This window comes from Perognathus longimembris, chromosome 11 (assembly GCF_023159225.1).
Source record: "Perognathus longimembris pacificus isolate PPM17 chromosome 11, ASM2315922v1, whole genome shotgun sequence".
NCBI classification, from domain to species: domain Eukaryota; kingdom Metazoa; phylum Chordata; class Mammalia; order Rodentia; family Heteromyidae; genus Perognathus; species Perognathus longimembris.
Genome location: NC_063171.1, coordinates 46997914 through 47016301, shown reverse-complemented (window position 1 = coordinate 47016301; position 18388 = coordinate 46997914). Strand labels below are relative to the sequence as shown.

At 48.0% G+C, this 18388-nt stretch overlaps 1 protein-coding gene and 2 long non-coding RNA genes across 3 annotated transcripts; 1 reads left to right on the top strand and 2 right to left on the bottom strand.

Annotated features, from left to right (window-relative positions):
• Nucleotides 1-248: 248 nt before the first annotated feature.
• LOC125359724 lies at nucleotides 249-1863 on the bottom strand. The gene is made up of 3 exons (XR_007212610.1): nucleotides 1674-1863; nucleotides 1264-1506; nucleotides 249-520 (listed from the first exon to the last, which is right to left on the bottom strand). It is a non-coding gene; the product is annotated as an uncharacterized LOC125359724 (long non-coding RNA).
• A 127-nt stretch (nucleotides 1864-1990) lies between these two features.
• LOC125359086 (mitochondrial amidoxime reducing component 2-like) lies at nucleotides 1991-15924 on the top strand. The gene is made up of 7 exons (XM_048356595.1): nucleotides 1991-2300; nucleotides 6616-6789; nucleotides 8643-8802; nucleotides 9785-9925; nucleotides 13856-13917; nucleotides 14012-14083; nucleotides 15651-15924. Exons 1-7 carry the CDS (start codon nucleotides 2023-2025, stop codon nucleotides 15775-15777), a joined length of 1014 nt encoding a protein of 337 aa, XP_048212552.1. The 5' UTR covers nucleotides 1991-2022; the 3' UTR covers nucleotides 15778-15924.
• On the bottom strand, nucleotides 14476-17392 carry LOC125359089. The gene is made up of 3 exons (XR_007212487.1): nucleotides 16990-17392; nucleotides 14625-14627; nucleotides 14476-14497 (listed from the first exon to the last, which is right to left on the bottom strand). It is a non-coding gene; the product is annotated as an uncharacterized LOC125359089 (long non-coding RNA).
• Between the last annotated feature and the right edge of the window lie 996 nt (nucleotides 17393-18388).

The window sequence follows — 18388 nt, the reverse complement described above, 5'->3', positions numbered from 1 at the left end:
AGTAAAGGGTCAGCCTTGAGTGAAAAGGCTAAGGGACAGGTCCCAGGACCTGAGTTCAAGCCCTAATACCAGCACAAAACAAAACCCACAAGTGCTGGAGGCGTGGCTCCAGCAGAGCCCACAAACCAAGCCCTTGAATGCTACCACTTGACTTCAAACTCCTGCAGCTGGCAAAATAAATCTATAAATGTGCAAGCAAGTAACCTCAAACCTTAACTTACCTGAGAAAGTTACCCTCCACCAGCCAGGAGTTTGCCTAAGCCTTGAAAGAGAAAGCCAGACATTGGAAAGCCTGGAACTGATTTTCATTTCATAACTAGTGAGAACAGGAGCTTGTGCTTGTCTAGATTTGGGCACAGTCCCCTGGGCTTTTTTTTTTTTTTTTTTTTTTTTAGGAAAAGGACAGCCTGGGGGGAGGGGAAGCAAGCAGTAGCTCTGGGGAAACTTAGGAAGGAGTGGCTAGTATCAATGTCCCCAGGGCTGCTTCTGTTAGCTCGAAGTTCTGGAAGTTGAGTCTGTCCTGCAAAGACTGGGAAACTCAAAACACGCTTTGTGCTTGATTGTGGCACTTTATTACTTTCAAATCCACATTAAAAAAAATTAGCACACTAGAGAGTGGCTTTGGAGAGGGAATTAAAAGTGGCTTCCTTTGGATAAAAAGAATTTGGAAAGCAAGAATTGTCCTAAATATTGGTTTCAAAGTGGAGAAAGGGGAACATCAAGACTACCAAAGTTCTCTTAAGTATTTGTTTATGTCAAGGTCTTTCACATGAACACTCTTTAACACGAATGCTATTTTTTTTCTGTCTAGGACGTTCTCCAAGTACGTAAGGGGATACTTGGATACAGAGCTGATGGTATCCTAAAGTGTTTTATGCAATTAAAAATTAACAAAATCAGTGAATCGGTTGCTAGTTTAAAACTCAATAGCAGACGTTAAAAAATTGGCATCCTTAAATGGCGAGATAAAGGGCAAAGTATGAACCAATGCCACAGCAAAACTCGCAAGACACTATGTTGGAAATGAACTTTACAACTAACTGGGGGGGGGGGGGGTGAGGAAGGAGGGAAGGTGAGAGAAAATGGGGGAGGGGTGGCAAGGTTCAACAAGAAATGTATTCATTCCCTTTTGTAACTGTAACCCCTCTGTACATCACCTTTACAATAGGATAATATATATATATTAAAATTAGCATCAGTGGTACTAGGGGGTGTCATTGGACATATCTATGTATTCACACAGTGCCTCTTGATCATCCTCACCTTCCTCACTTAGCCCTCGCTGTCTCTGGACATGGAGGAAATGGTAGTTACTATTTATTTTCGTCTGTTCTGGGCTGTACCCTCGGGCTCAAGGCTATCATTGGAGCCACAGCTCCACTTCAGGCTTTTCGCTGGTTAATTGGTCACAGGGTCTCCCGGAATTTTCTGTCCGGGCTCAGCTTTCTTCTGATGGCTGGGACTGGATTACAGGCCGGAGCCACAAGCGTGGTCGCGAATGGTCCCCTTTTTAAGGAAGGGCGGCCTGTCCTTCAGTCCCTGAGGCTCTTCACATCTCAAAGGCACCCCTGCAAGTTCTTCCCCGTCCAGGCTCGCGGAACCAGGGATATGTCGTGGGGGTGGCGGGGGAGAGGAGGGGTTCCGGCCGGGACAAGTTGTTCCCAAATGTTTACAAAGTTTCCGGGTTTCCCCTCCAGCAGCAAGTTTTGCAGCGCGCCTGGGAGTGACAGGGCGCGGCCAGCTGGGGGTCACGCGGCGTGGGCCACGGTCGCGGGGTGGAGGGGACAAAGAAAAAGTCACCGTGGGTGTCTTGCAGGAGGTGGGCGCTGCGCCCCCGGGGAGGCGCGCGGTGGGGGAGCCCGGCCGCGCTCGGCCTCGGCCCGCGGCCCCGCACTTCACCCCGGCCCCACGTGGGACGTTCTAGGGCCGCAGGACCAATGGCTGCACCCTCTTCGGCTCCTCCCTCCCACCCGGAGCCTTAAGCCCCTCCCCGCGCCCCGGATCTCTCCAGTCCCCACCAGCATGGGCGCCGCCGCCTCCTCGGCCGCGGCTGGCTTGGGCCTCCCCGTGTCCCGGCTCTCCGCGCGCCTCGGAGTCGCCGCGCTGGCCCTGGCCGCGGTGGCGCTGGGGGCTGTGACCTGGCACCGGGCGCGGCCCCGGCGCCGCCGCCGGCTGCGGCGACAGCAGGTGGGCACGGTGTCCCAGGTCTGCATCTACCCGGTCAAGTCCTGCATGGGGGTGCCGGTGGACGCGGCCGAGTGCACGGCCTTGGGGTTGCGCAGCGGCAGCCTGCGGGACAGGTGAGACAGGGGAGGGGTTAGGAAGGTGGGGGGAGAGGTGGAGGGAGAGGTGGGGTTTGGTTAAGTACAGTAGGTAAAAGACAGAAGGGAAGGGTGTTGAAGAGAGGAAGGGAGGGAGGAAGGGAGAGAAAAACTATTAAGCCGGGCACAGTGGCTCATGCCTGTAATCTTAGCTCGTCAGAAGTCTGAGATCTGGGGGTCGTGGTTCAAAGCCAGCCCAGGAAGGAAAGTCCAGGACACTCTTATCTCCCACAAAGTACTCAGAAAAAACCGGAAATGCACGGTGCCTCAAAGTGGTAGAGTGCTAGCCTTGAGCAAAAGAAGCTCAGGGACAGTGCTTAAGCCCTGAGTTCAAACGCCAGGTCTGGCACAAAAGAAAAGATGCCTTCTGTGGCTGGCATGGTTTGGCTGTGGTCCAGGAGCCTAGGTAGGGGTAGGTGATTGTAACTCCATCATTCAAGGAGCCTTATAGCAGAGGTCTCCCAGCATTCAGTCTTGATTCCATGTGTGTTTTGTTCTCTGAAGGTGACCGACCCCCTTCATCCCCCCAAAAAGATGGGGCTCCTGCTGCAATGAAAAACTTGTGTAGGCAGGCCATGTGTTGGTAGGGGATTCCCCTCCCCCCATCCTACCCCAGACTTCTAATCCTGCAGAGTTGTTTTGTTTTTAAATACACCATGGTTGCCTTAGATTTCAACCCTAGTCCAGTTGCACAAGAATGGCCAGGAATGGGGCCCAGGTGTGCGGAGATCTAAGTGCCCTCCAGTGCCCTCCGGTGCTTCCAGTGCTGTAATGCAAGCATTTTCTCTGGGATGGATCTAAGAGCTTATTCAAGTATGAGGGATGGGAGAAGCCTAATGTGTGCTGGAAAGACTAAAGGTCTAAGGGGAATGAACGCTGGGGAGGAGGCAGCGTCTCCAAACACACGTGGGGAGTGGAGCTGTGCACTTTCTTCATCTCTGAGGCTATTCACAAACATCTGTATTCACTCTGATCATGAGAAAACTTGCTTTCGTACTTCTCATCCTCACAGTGTGGCCGGACGATTGCTACCTTTGCTTTTCTGCTTCCTTGTGCATCATCAAATCAGTAGAACTATAGCTGGGCACCGGTGGCTCACACCCGTAATCTAGCTACTCAGGAGGCTGAGATTTGAGGATTGCAGTTTGAAGTCAGCCTAGACAGGAAAGTCCATGAGACTCCTATCTCGAATAAACTCGGAAAAAAGCTGAAAGTGGCACTGTGGTTCAAGTGGTGGAGCACTAGCCTTGAGCACAAAGAGGCTCAGGGAAAGCACTCCAGCCATGAGTTCAAGCCCCAGGAGGACAAAATAAATAAATAAAATGATCACTTTTGTTTTGCATAATACTTTCTTGAAATGAGACTTGGTGAGGTTGAACAGAGTGGAAGAGAAGACCGTCAAGTGACCTTTTATTCTGTTGCTTAATATACACAGACATGGAATTAAATTCTGTCCTATGGATTAGCTTTTGCAAGCTCCATAACTATCTTGGGGGCTAGAATTAGCTCCATCCTACTAATGGGGAAATGGTGTCAGACAAGATGGGTATCTTACACCAGGAATCACAAACCAAGGTGTGCTGGAGGGATTTGAACTCAGATCTGTGTGACCACAGCACTCCCTCCTGCTCCTTCTGCAAAGGCAGTAGGTGGTGAGTGAGTGGAAAAGTTGCCTGGAGGACCAGGAGCCCTGGGGCAAGGTCATCTAACCTCACTGAGCCTTGGTTTTGTGAGAAAGTGGAATTTACTGGTTTCTAAGGCCTACTCTCACCTAGACCTTTTTTAATCAAAGGTAACCCATTTAGAAGCAAGCCGGCCTGGAAGAACTGCGCTCAATGAGTTTTCTGAGCTACAAGCATTCCTAGAAGGCAGGAGAAGGCCTCTTTGAGTTAATTACATTCTTAACCAGTGCCTTTAGAACTGTTTGGAAAAGCTGATATTTTCCTCTGTAAGTGCTCTTTGCCCTCTGTTGCTTGTGGCATTTTTGTTCAGAGCTCAGCACACTTACGCTTGGGTTTGGCTAGGGACTCTGGACTCTGAACCACTCTGCCATATGTTGGCATGGACCAGTGCAGTGGCTGGGCAAGCCTTCCCCGTCCTTGTAAACCTCAGGCAGCCATTTTCCCTGTCCACACCGTTTCTGAAGTCAGCCCGGGATTTCTTCTGTGTAGACTACAATCCCTTGGTGAAAAGAATCCCTACCTTTATTATGGAGGAGGCTTTGGGAGGTAAAAGGGCCTGCTCCCCGGTCTCCTGCTGCTGTGTGCAGTTCTTACACCTGCATAGTACATACATTGCTGTGTGCACTCAGATCTGGGTTCAGATTCACCCGGCACAACTTGGGTGTGTGATCCTCGGTGAGGCACTCAGCATGTCATTTCTCGCCCCGTTCCTCTTGCCTTTTCCACCCACTGTAGTGGGGGTTCCTGCCTCTCCTCCGCTTTTAGGCTCAGTCCTTTCTGCTCAGGGCGCTTTGTAGCAAGCAAATGAGGTTCCCTCGTGGCATCTGCTTTGGCCCCTCCATGGCCAGTGGCCCTTTGGGGTACTTTGACACTTTGGGGGTAATTTGAGCTCCATCCCAATTCCTTTTCCACTTGCTCATGTTTCGCCTGTAAAATCATGGTGCTCTCTTGGATATGGCCGATGGGGTTGGAATACCTTGGTTGTGAGCAGCTCACCTGCCAGATTCACCTTTTCTTTCACGTCTGACCAGAGTTCATTATTCCTTCCAGAGGACATTATTTGGGCAGAGGGAATGAGAAGTGTCACTACAAAGCTGACAAGGTAACCAGGTAGCTGGCCTGTGTTACAGATGACAGCCATTTATGGCTTGTGGGTTTTGTTCTGTCCCAAGATGGAGCTCCTTGCAAATTCTGGCCTTTGCCAACCCCAGTGGCGGAGTCCCGTGTGGTTGGGGAAGGCTGGAGCTGGCGCAGGGTGGCCAGCCACTGGCACGGATTACTGCGGCACTAGTAAGGGTTGAGAACACTCAGCTGTCACAAACCAGGTGCCAAGAAGCATTTCTGTGTGACGCCTTTTGGGTTGTGCACAGATCGCAGAGGGAGTCATGCCTGGGAAGCAATGAAGATGTCAGAAGTGAAGGGTGTGGCCCTTGGTGAGATTAACCAACGTCTTTTTGCTATACAGTAGCAAAAATCTCTGTGATTGGACAATTAATAATTAAACCCAGGGTGTTCTTAGCTCAGGGTTGCAAAAGATGGAAAGTCCTGGAGTATGGCACTGGCCGGGCTGGGTGTTGCAGCACAGCATAGGGCACACCTATACGTGCCAGAGAGAGCTGGCTTTGAAAGTGAAGCCACTGGCTAGAGTCACACGTGGAGTCACGGCTGGATTCGTCCATTCCCAAGGGCACTCCTTCCTTAAAGGTCTCCCCTCCAAATGCCATTACACTCATTTGGACAGCAAGGTCTCAGTGGGTGAACACTGAGGGAGATAGACAACATGGCATAGCACCCAACGATGAGGCTGGAAGGGGGACATGGCCTTGGCCCAGGGGCCAGGGCTTGAATGAAACAGTGAGAAATTCCCTGCATTATTGAGCCCAGGCCAAGGAGTGAGCAGACCAGAGAAACCTAAGAACCAAAAACACCCAGAAAGAAAAAGGAAGTTTCTCTCGAGGTTGCCATCACCCAACATTGCCAGCTTTGGGGAAGATAGAAGCAAGATAAAGGAAGGGAAGGAAGGAAGAAAAGAAAGGAGGAGGGACGGGAAAAGAAAAAGAAAAAAACAAGAGAAAGCAGGGAAGAGTAACTTCATAAAAGTATTTCAACAGGGAAAATAAAAGGCAGAGGGAAGACATGTCAGTTTTAAGGGAAGATGGCTGCCGCTAGGCACTGGTACCACACTCCTGTAGTCCTGCTGCTCAGGACGGGAGGATCACGAGGATGAACATTTGAGGCTAACTGCGGCAAGAAAGCTCATGAGATTCCATCTCAACCAATAGCTGGGCACAGTAACACATGCCTGTTGTTATTCCCAGCAATTGTAGGAAGCATATGAATGAGGATGGTGGTCCGGGCTGTTATAGGGAAAAAGTGACACCTTATCTTAAAACAACAACAAAAAACACACCATGAAATAAACTAACAAAACAACTAGCAAAAAGGGCCAGAGAGATGGCTCAAAAGGTAAGAGTGCCCACCTTGCAAGCACAACACCCTGAGTTTAAACTCTAGGGCCACAGAAAGAAAGAAAAAGTAAAAATAAAGGAAAGGGAAGCCCTTGAGAGGCAGGAGAGGGCTTTTCAACTACATACTTGTTTGCTTCCTGGTAGGTTTTGGATGGTGATTAAGGAAGATGGACACATGGTCACAGCCCGGCAGGAGCCTCGCCTGGTGTTGGTCTCCATCACCTTTGAGAATGATCGCCTGATCTTCAAGGCTCCAGACATGGACCAGCTGGTTTTGCCTACCAAGCTTCCTTCCACCAACAGGATCCATGACTGCAGGTGCTGTTCCATTGAGGGGCAGTAGAGAGCTGTATCGGAGCTGGTTTTCCCTGGGCTCCTCCCCACAGGGGCTACCATTCCTACAGTAGCTGGTGAAATGGGTCAAGGAAAGTTGAAGGGACCATTGCGTGGCTTGGGATTGGGCAGGGCTTGGGTGCTATAAAATGTGGCTTTGAGTGCACTCAGGACTAGGTTTTTGTTTTTGTTGGTCCTGGGGCTTGAACAGGGCCTGGGTTCTGTCCCTGAGCTTCTCTGCAAGGCTAGCACTGTACTATTTTAGGCCATAGCACCATGTCCAGTTTTCTGGTAGTTAGTTGGAGATCAGAATCTCATGGACTTTCCTGCCCAGGCTGGCTTTGAACCAGGATCCTGAGATCTCAGCCTTCTGAGTAGCTAGGATTACAGGGGTGAGCCACCAGCATCCAGCTCAAGACTAGTGTTAGTTAATCAGGCATGGTAAGATTCACAGAAAGGGAAATGACTGTCTTTAGAAAGAAATCGTTCCATGAACAGATCCTCTAGAAACAGCAGGTGCAGCCACGGCTCGGGGAACCACCCTGTGAGGACTCCTCCAAGGGTGCGGCCTATACTTCTGCCTGGCTAGCTTTACGTTGAGGTTCCCACAAGCTTCTCCTTGAATTCAGTTCATCTGCCTGTGTGGCCCACAGAACTCAGGAAAACGCAGGTGCCAGTTGATTATAAAGAACATTCCAAGCGAGGCGCTGACAACCCATGTCTATAATCTGAAAGAGGCTGAAATCCGAAGATCAGGGTTCAAAGCCAGCTTAGGCAGAAAAGCCTGTGAGACTCTGAGCTCCAATGAACTAGCAAAAGGCCAGAGGTGGGGGTATGGCCCAATGTATGGAACACCAGCCTTGAGTGGGAAAAGCCAAGGGAGAGCATGAGGCCCTGAGTTCTAACCCCAGTGCCCAACACAGAATGTCAAAGAGGCTAAGGGTGAAGGGTCAGCTGGAGGTGGGGCAGGACGCCAGGACTGGCCAGGGGGTGGAGCTTCGACATCCTCTATTGGTTGGACGCCTCCACACACTTCTGTGTCCCCAGCAACCTAGAACCCTGTCCTTTGGGATCTTATGGACCCTTCATTCCATGGGCATGATTAATGAGATAACTGGCCATTGATGGATTCATCACTCTAGTTTACCTACCAATTTATAGTCCTGTGAAGGTTCCATGGCTTTTGATAACTCCTTAAGAGGAATGAAGGGGAAAAACCAAAACCTTAAAGACCACCTAACATTACCTATCTCCCCCCTTGCATTCGGTAGGTATTTTATGATTATCTCCAGTTTACACTCCCAGACAGAATGTCAGAGCTGATGAATGATTTGCTGATGGCTATGGAATTGCTAGGGAATGACGGAGATCTAATTTGGACCAGGCTTTTGGTTTTCAAGCTCAGCATGAATCTGTCTTGTGGCTGTCCCTCACTCCAAAAGTAATTCAATCCTCACAGAGCATGCTCCAGCAGCGCAGGCATCTAGAAGCTTGTTAAGAATGCCCAATTAAAAACAAAAAGAGAAAAACCAACAATGAATGTCCATCCCCTGTCCCCCAGGCTCTAACTCAAACCCATTGATGCAGAGTCTGCATTTGAGCATGATTTGTGAGCTGACTTGCAGGCTCATTAGAGTTTAGGGAGCTGTCCATCCCCCTCCCCCCGGCCCAGTGCATATTCTACCCCATGCTTCACCCAGTGTTGCCCAGCTTTGGCTCCAGAACCATGTACTAGCCATCTGGGATCGTCAGCTCCTGGTGGTTCAAGCTATGCCACTGTTAACACCATCATTTGATGCAACGCCGTAAGTAACCGGTGCTGTCTTTAACTCCTGCAGGCTCTTTGGCATAGACGTTCAAGGTCGAGACTGTGGGGATGAGATAGCCCAGTGGTTCACCAAGTTCTTGAAAACAGAGGCATACAGGTTGGTTCAGTTTGAAACCAACCTGAAGGGAAGAGTATCAACGAAGATTTTACCTACTGAGGAGAAATACCAGGTGAGCTTACAAAGGGTCTGTCACTCTACCAATCATCCTGGACCTTTGGCCCTCCTTTTGGGCGCACAGCAGATTCTCAGGGGACCCCAGTTAGTAAAACTTGGTCCTGGCTCGGGTGGGCGGTTCCCAGGGCATGACCTGGGCAGACACCAAGGCTGGAGAAGAAGGTGGGAGGAGGGTTGTCTCCACACTGGCATCTCGCAGGGTTCGGAGGGATGGGGTTTGGCTAATGTCTTAGGAGGAAGGGCCAGGGATGATGTCCAACTCAGGAGGAAAGTAGTTGGAGAAGCAAAAATGAGAAGTCTGTTTGGGACTAAATCTGATCTCCTGAAATGACAGAAGGGTCAGCTCTCCCCCGTCTCCCCTCATCCCTTGCCTCCTTCTCCATTTGGGGTGGCATCTTTATTTCAGGAGCTGGGAAGACATTTCTTTCCAACAAAACCGTCTCCAGGACCCAAAGACAGAGGCCTTTGTATCTTCAATGACCCAAAGTTCAACATGCAAACATTTCAGGAAGTTTTTTTTTTTTTTTCCTGTAGCCTCTGAACTAGAAGCTCCTTCAGAGGTTCTTATTTGCTGTTTCTTACCTGGAATAGTACCTGGTGTGTGTATGATCAGTAAATATTTGATGAGTGAATGGGGGGGGGGGTGTTGGCCAAATTCTTATTAGAGTGTAGCTGACTGGCAGCAGAGCCTCCTTTGTGATGAGGAAGTAGGGGGCTGTTGCTGGGGACAGGAGTGAGGAATAGGGATGAGGTGAGCTGGCAAGTAACATTAGCTAAGAGGCAGCCCAGGCTGCGTCCTGCTGCTGTGTGTGTTCCAGCGCAGCCTTAGCCAGTTTCTAAGCCCAGACACCTCTGTGTCTGGAAGTCTCCTTACCTCGTCTGCACTGAGGTGGTGTTGCTTCAGTGCCGTGCCTTGCAGTCAGGCTCAGCGGTGGCAGAGGGTTCTGAAGCCTGGCTGTACTATCTTCTCTGCGCAGGTGGCCTATCCAGATGGCAGCCCCGTCCACATCCTCTCTGATGCCTCCCTAGCAGACCTGAACACCAGGCTGGAGAAGAAAGCCAAAATGGAGCACTTCAGGCCAAACATCGTGGTGACAGGCTGTGCAGCTTTTGAGGAGGTAAGGGGTCATGCCAAGCTGTGTGTTGTGGTCAGACCTCCTCTCAGTGGCAGCCAAGGGATCTATGCGAGCCTGGAGCCCAGCAACAAGCCAGCTCCTCTGAGTCATCTTCACCTGGAGTTGTTCACGTGTTACGGCTGCCACCTTCTCACTGGCCGCATGGAGGCGCTGCGCACCCCTTGGTGTTCTGGCCCTGAACCACAGCCAGTCTGAGACATGGAATATATGTGTAATCGTAGTTCAGGAATAACAACAGGGAAAATGAAGAAAAAAGACAGCCATTTTCCTCTTTCTTGTACCACACCAAGGACTACTGTCAAATGTGCTGGAACCCAGGCCCTAAGGTGGAGTCCACTATGATGCAGAAGGTCACTTGTGAACAAGGCCCTTAGTGACGTGACACTCTTTGCTGTGGCCTGAGTTTTCTCCATGATGTCCTATGGGACTGGCAGTAGAAATTCTTACCTACTTCATCCCTTGTGGACTTAAAGGGCCAGCTAGCTCAGAAGCCAGTAACCTTGTCATCTGCATATGGTGCCCACATGGCTGAGTGTGTTCTGATCATCAGACACATCAGCCATCGTACTGAGCCTGGGGAACTGTGGGGAAAACTTGCTGATCCCAGAAGTAGCACTAGACGCCATGGATTGGGCACTTGGCTCTGATCTTGGAGTTTTCTGATGACCCCCTGTGATGTAGATTATTGTCTTCTTTTTATAAGGAGGTAAAGTCTGAAATCTGATCATCGTGGTTTAAAAAGCCAGCCTGGGCAGACAAATTCATGAGATGCTCTTACTTCCAATTAACCAGTAAAAAGCTGGAAGTGGAGGTGTGGTTCAAGTGGGAGAATGTCAGCCTTGAGTGAAAAGCTAGGCAAGAACTTGAGGCCCTGAGTTCAAACCCCAGTACTGAAGAAAGAAAGAAAGAAAGAAAGAAAGAAAGAAAGAAAGAAAGAAAGAAAGAAAGAAAGAAGGAAAGAAAGAAAGAAAGAAAGGAAGGAAGGAAGGAAGGAAGGAAGGAAGGAAGGAAGGAAGGAAGGAAGGAAGGAAGGAAGGAAGGAAAGGAAGGAAGGAAGGAAGGAAGGAAGGAAGGAAGGAAGGAAGGAAGGCAGGCAGGCAGGCAGGCAGGCAAGCAGGGTGATTTACACTAGGCATATGTGAAGTTTCATACATGTAATTGTTTGCTAAGCCCTTGTATGGATTCTAATGAAAGTCTTGCAGCCTGTGTGTTCCATGCTATTCAACACTTAACGCCCTCCCTGCCTTGCCTCAGCTCCTTACGTCACTTCTTTTTCTGATTGCTACACTAGTTGTGCTTGAAAACCTCATGTCCTCTTAGTATTCATAAGAGGTGTACAAATTCACAGAAGATACTTAGGGTTAATCCCAGAGCGGAGCCCATTGTACTCAGTCTTTTCCTTCTTGACCTTTTCTCTTACTTCTTCTGTCTCAGAAACTCCATAGTGCTGGGTGCCAGCGGCTCACACCTGTAATCCTAGCTACTCAGGAGGCAGAGATCTGAGGATCATGGTTTGAAGCCATACTGGCAGGAAAGTCCATGAAATTCTTATCTCCAATTAACCACCAGAAAACCAGAAGTGGAACTGTGGTTCAAAGTGGTAAAGTGCTAGCCTTGAGCAAAAAGAGCTCAGGGACATTGCCCAAGGCCCTGAGTTCCAGACTTATGACTGCTAGAAACAGAAACAAAAACAAAGACTCCATGGTAAGCATTTTCACTGGAAGTAAACTGTTCTAGGGGCCTGATTTTGTCAGCCAGCAAATAGGCCATTGACCAGCTGGTGACGCAAGTCCCTCTAGCAAACCTCACATTTATAGAGCTTGCTGAAGAGTCTGTTTTCTTAAGTTGTATTTGTCTGTTAGATAATAATGGGAAATTTAACCATTATTAGCCCAATTTTATTTTCAATCATTTATAATTCGTTATTTTCCTTGAAGAACTGAATTAATACTTGTACTTAAACAGAATTAGCTGTTTATGTTTTTTTTACTGAAAATAACTTTTCATAACAACATGCAGTGATCAGATTCGGTGTGATGTAATTGTGAATAATAATTACTAGTTTGGGGTGTAATTAGAGCTGTGGGCATTTGGAGATGCTAAACACAATTCTTAGAAAGCCAGACAAATGCTAATCTATGCAAGATTCCAGCAGTTGAAGAATTGTTTGAGAGAAGACCTGAAATTGTCTTGCTAAACTAAGACACCTAACTGAACTTCTAATATTTTCTGGCTTTTGATCGTAGTCACTATGCAGAATCTGTGTGGAAGAGACTTGAGTAGAAGGTGCTTTGAGAACCTTCACGGTACATTGCTCCTGTGGCCACAGCGCCCTCGTGTGGTCAATGGCCTCCAGTGATTTTATTTTATTTATTTTTTGGCCACCTTGATTCAAGGCCCCTGGTCTGGGAGAGCACAGTCACCAGGAAGTTCACCACAGGCTGTGGTTTAAGCAGTGATTGTCACTGTTCTTGGGATAAGGAGACTCCATTTGTCACAGGCTATGGCCTGGACTTTTACAAAGCCCACATAGTTTTTCAGCCAACTGACTGCTGAATATGAAGTTTGCTCTACCCCAAAACAGTTTCCTGTTGAGAATTGAGAGAGCATCCACAGAGACCTCTTTATCTCACTCTGTAGTTCTACCAGGTGGGGGGTTCTTGAGTTTTGAAGACCTAGTTGGCACTGTGGTGCTTTTTGTGTGGTGTTAAGTCTCCCTTCTAGGCCCTGCAGAATTTGATAGCTGAAGGAGGTCCTGGCAGCAATCCCTCTGGGATACAGAGACCACAACCACATATACACGAGTGTGTACATGTCCACGTAATTCATGTCACATGTGTATATGCAATACATCCAGTATCTTTCATCTATTGTGGGTACATATGTATATTTGTGCGTACATGTGTTTATATATGTTTGTATGTTTGTAAATGTTTCTGTGCATGTGTTTGTATGTTTGGGCCTACATATGTATATGTGTATAAGTGTGTGTTTATAGGTATCTGTGTTTTTAGGTATGTGTGCACATGTGTATGTATATATGTGCCTGTGCATATGTTTGTATGGGTATATGTACATGTTTTGGTGGATCAAAGGCTGGGTGGTTCAAAGTTCTGCCTTTATCTTCAGCAAGGCTTCTCTCTCCCTCTAGGCCTTTGTTTCCTGGGGTGGGATGGAGATCACAGTAGTAGCACTCAAGTTATAAGGATGAAACGAAGCCCAGTGCACACACCAGCAGTGCCCTGGGGGGAGGGCAGGACCCAGTCTGCGGCCATGGAATGCTGGGAGTGTGAACATCCCCACTGCCTCCACCTGGTGAGGTCTCACTCACCAAAGAACCTGCAGATTTATTTATTTGCTTATTATTTATTTATTTATGCCAGTCCTGGGGCTTGAACTCTGGGCCTCGGTGCTGTCCCTGAGGTGCTCAACATTAGTGCTCTGCCCATGGCAGCCACTTCCAGTGTTTGAGTGGTTCATTGGAGATAAGAGTCTCAAGGGGACTTTTCTACCAAGGCTGATTTTGAACCCGTCCTCAGATCTCAGTCTTGTGAGTAGCTAGTATTACAGGCGCGGGCTAGAACCTTCAGGTTTTTAAGTGGGTGTAAGGAGGGTGGCCTGTCTTTCGCTGTCTGTGGACTGCCAAGTGTTCTAGCTCATTGTGAAGCTCACCGCACCAGTGCTTGCTGCACTGACAGAATCTGCTCTGAGCCAGCGAGTGGAGTGGTGGAAGCTGCTGGGGCTCAGCCACGGAGCAAGTGGACCTTGGGCTGGGCCACACGCTGCATCCCTTTGGTCACTGTTGAAGGTGGATCTTGGGGTCTCCTGCGTGCTGTTCTCTTCCTTGATGACAGCCAATGGATGAACCAACCAAAGCCTGATTTTGAAAGGCCGCCTTCCCCTTTCTCCTAGGATACCTGGGAGGAGCTGGTGATCGGTGATGTGGAGCTGAAGAAGGTTCTGTGCTGCTCTAGGTAAGGACGGCAGTGAGAGCCGGCCTGGCCGCGAGGGGTGTTCGCGGGCGTGGTGCCAGCCTTCCTAACCCAACCCTTGCTCATTGTGTGACAGGTGCGTCATGACCACAGTGGACCCCGATACTGGAATCATAGACTGGAAGGAGCCCCTGGAAACCCTGAAAAGGTAGAGCAGCCCCGTGCCTGCTTCCCCGGGTCACCCGGGGGTTAGGTGTGGCCTGCCCTAGACTTCGTGTGACCTCCTTAAACCTCCACCCTTGGAAGTTGCTACTTCATGGGAATACTGGTAGCTCTCTTCCTGCTCCCCCCATGAGAGGAGCTTTTCTTTTTTTTTTTTTGCCAGTCCTGGGGCTTGGACTCTCAGGGCCTGAGCACTGTCCCTGGCTTCTTTTTGCTCAAGGCTAGCACTCTGCCACTTGAGCCGCAGCGCCACCTCTGGCCATTTTCTATATATGTGGTACTGGGGAATCGAACCCAGGGCTTGCCACTAGGCCATATTCCCAGCCCCTGGGAGGAGCTTTTCACACACACACACACACACACACACACACACACACACACACACACACACACACACACACTTTGGTAGGGGAGCTTTGACCTGGGCTAATTTTAGACTGCAGTTCCCTTACCTCTGAGTCCCAAGTAGCTGGTATTGCAGGTACGGACCACCACCTGTGGGATGCTGCTGGAGATAGGATCATAACTAACTTTTTACTTGGGCTGGCCTCAAAATCATGATCCTCCTATCTCTACCTCCCAGCTCCCCCCCCCCCCCCTGGGGGCTTGACCTCAGCGCCTGGATGCTGTCCCTGAGCGTTCTGTGCTCAAGGCTAGTGCTCTACCGCTTGAGCTACAGCTCTACTTCTGGCTTTTTCTGAATAGTTAATTGGAGATAAGATTCTCACAGACTTTCCTGCTGGGTTGGCTTTGAATTGTGGTCCTCAGATCTCAGCCTCCTGAGCAGCTAGGCTTATAGGTGCGAGCCACCAGCACCCGGCTCAAATTCTTTTATTAGAATTAACATCAAGACTATGAGAATGACTAGAATTATACATAGTGGAATATAATGAGTTGTGAGAGTTTGTATGCTAGCAAACTTTTTTGTGCTACCAATTTTAATTTTGTTATTTAAAGAACTTTAATTGACTTTAGCTCTCAATATAGAGTCGTACCCCCACCCATCTCCCATACCAGGACTTGAACTCAGGGCCTTATAGTCCACTTAGCTTTCTTGCCCACAGCTAATGTTCTACCACTTAAGCCATACCTCCAGTCTAGCATTTTGCTGGTTAATTGGAGATAAGTCTCATGAACTTTCCTGATTTTGAATCTCTTCTGGGTCTCAGCCTCCTGAGTAGATGGGATTATAGTTGTGAGCCACCAGCCTGCCCAACCCCTATTCTGAGTTTTCATAAATACTGGTTTCAGTGAGTTGTGAAGTTTGTTTTTAACTGTGTGAACAAAGAATTTATATTACAATCCCACATACAAGAAGGCTTTTTGTTTTGGCTTCAAACTGAAGCCTTGGGGTAGAGGCTGTTTAGATTCTAGGGTTCCTTTTAGCAAACCCAGAATTCTTTGTAATTTAATTGTTTACAGAGTTCCCTAACAACATGTTTAGAAAAGGTTTGCTGTTGGTTTATAACCAAGCTGGGAAGGAAGGTTGAGTTTGATGGCCTTCCATTATTACTTGCAATTGTGTCTGATAATGAATTTGTTGCTGTTTTCAGCTACCGCTTGTGCGACCCTTCTGAGAGGCACCTATACAAGTCATCTCCACTTTTTGGGGTCTATTATTCTGTAGCAAAAGTTGGAAACCTGCAAGTTGGTGACCCTGTGTACCGGCTGGTGGAGTGAGGGATCCAGCAGGGTGCCCAGCGAAAGCTCAACTTGTATCTCGATCTCCATGTCTCACAGCTGCCTCCTCGTTTGCTTGTGTTACAATGGTTTTTACCTTATGCTACTTTGATTCTTTGGAAAATGAACAGTTAGTGAAGTGGAAAATGCCCTTTTATTCTGTCCCCTTCAGTATGTGCTTCTACCCAGTCTTCTCAGCCCTCTTTCCTATCTGAGTATAATGTGCTGCTGGAATCCAGCAGAGAGCCGAGTGTGTGGGCAGCTTGAGAGTAGGGCCTGAGTGCTGTCCCTGAGCTTTTGTGCTCAAGTCTAGTGCTCTGCCACTTGAGTCACAGCTCCCTCCGCTTCTGGCTTTTTGGTGGTTAATTGGAGATACGATTCTCACGGACATTCCTAACCTGGCATGCTTGGAACTGGGATCTTCAGATCTCATCCTCTTGAGTAGCTAGGATTACAGGTGTGAGCCACCAGCACCTGGCTCATTGATTGCTTTTAACCTCAATAAGTAACTGTTCTGTGGGTGTTTGACTTATCCATGGACTAAATGACCAAGTATCAAGACAGTTTTATTGTTTATTCAGCTTTCAGCAACGAGGAAAATTATGGTGAGGATTTTTTTAAAGAAGAACATCAGCAATATTTCAGCAAATCACTCCCATCTAGCTTTACCCCATCTTTCCGTGAAAACCAACTTCTAATTTTGACTTTCCAGGATTGGAATACCTCAAATTAATGCAAGAAACATTATCAGAAGTAGTTTGGGAATATGAGTGTATTAATTTTAGGTGATGAAGGCTTTTTAAATAAGCGAAACTGTCTGTGTGATTATTTTGAATGCTACCACAGTGGTTTCTTTTTGGTCCCTGCCTTTAATATGGATGAGTATTAAGGGTTAACTAAAATTATAACTTTATCACCTATCATTTTTTGTTTTAGAAGAAAAGGGAGAGAATGTCCTGAGAGGCTAACAGTCTCACAAATGCCCACTGAGCTTGGTCCTCCCACTCAAAAGTTAAGCTTGAGTGTGGAAATTATTTTATAGGCCATGTTTTTATATTTGATGATGACATTAATAAGTGATAAGAAATTTGTTCCTGTGTAATAAGGGTATCTCCAAATGCAATTCCAAGTGAAATGAAGGGAGGTTGGAATTTAAAAGAGAATCTTGAAGGGTAGGAATGGGAGAAAGCACAAACACATTTTAAAGTACACACACTTATAACAGAGACATGAACTAGTTTGATATCCATAAGCAAAGAACCTATGGATGAGTTAACCCACATAAAATATTGTGGTTTCTTTATTGCTAATAAATGAGAATCTCTCGGTCCTGCTTTGGGTTTGATGTTTATGAGGAGTCTGCTTTTGGCTTTTCCCCATTTTATGTGAGGACTCAGTCACCTTCCTTCATTTTCTTTTGCTTTTCCTGATTGACTCAGAGACAATCAGATTCACAAACATTACTCTTGTCCTTGAGATGTAAGACCTGGGGTATGGCAGTCAGACTACGAAGAGACTTCCTAGTCCTCAAAAGGGAACACTTGTTTTTTTCTTTGTTCCTTTTCTTTCACTGGTTCTGGGACTATATCTTATTTTCTTTACGTTTGTACCAAGCCTGGGCTCTGTCCCTGAGCTTTTGTGTTACAGGCTCGCACTCTACCACTTGAGCCACAGATCCACTTCCAGCTTTTTGGTTGCTCATTGGAGACTAGAGTCTCATGGACCTCCCTGCTCAGGATGGCTTTAAACCACAATCTTCAGATCTCAGCCTCTTGAATAGTTAGGATTACAGGTGTGAGCCACAGGCACCTGGGTTTATTGCTTAATTAATTGATTTTGGCATATGGGGTTTGAACTCAGGGCCTGCACTTGCCAGGAAGGCTCTGTATCACTTGAGCCACACTCCCAGCCATCTGGGACAGAATTGAACCCCAAACCCACCACCTTTCGAGGTTAAAAGTGTTAAATGTTCTGCACCTCCCAGTATATTTTGGAAATGATGGAATAATACCATGCCAGTGTAAAGCCAGTCATTAAAATAGAAGTTTTTTTTTCTTTTAAATTTCCAAAGAGGATAAATAAAGGCAAGCTCTGTTGGTGCCTCTGGGTTGGGTCACTGGCAGCAGGCATTGCCAGCAGTACCCCCTCCCCCCCAACAGCGACCTCTGCCCTCCCAACACCACTTCCCCAGTTTCATAGGAGCCGGGTGATGGTTGGAGGGGATGGAAAAGACACAATCTCCCCAGATCTCCATGCGTATGTTGAAGGAACATTTTAGAAAAGACAGAGTGTAAGTACTGAAGGGTCCAACTAGGGGAAAGGCCCAATCCCCTGTGAGGATGGTCCTTTCTCTGATCCAAGACACCCACAGAGAACTAGCCTCAGATGCATGCAGACCAAACACCCTGCAGAGTCCAATGCTGGGCATAATCCTGCCAAGTCAATTCAGAGCACTCCCCCACTCTTGTTCATCTTGGGGGTCTGCCCTAATTCCTCAGGGCTCACTTGCCTGCCACCTGCAAGCATCCTAAGGAGCCCCAGGCTTGATGTCTTGTAGTAAATTCCTGCCTACTAACCCCTCACTCCCAGGGAGCTGTCCCTGAACACACAC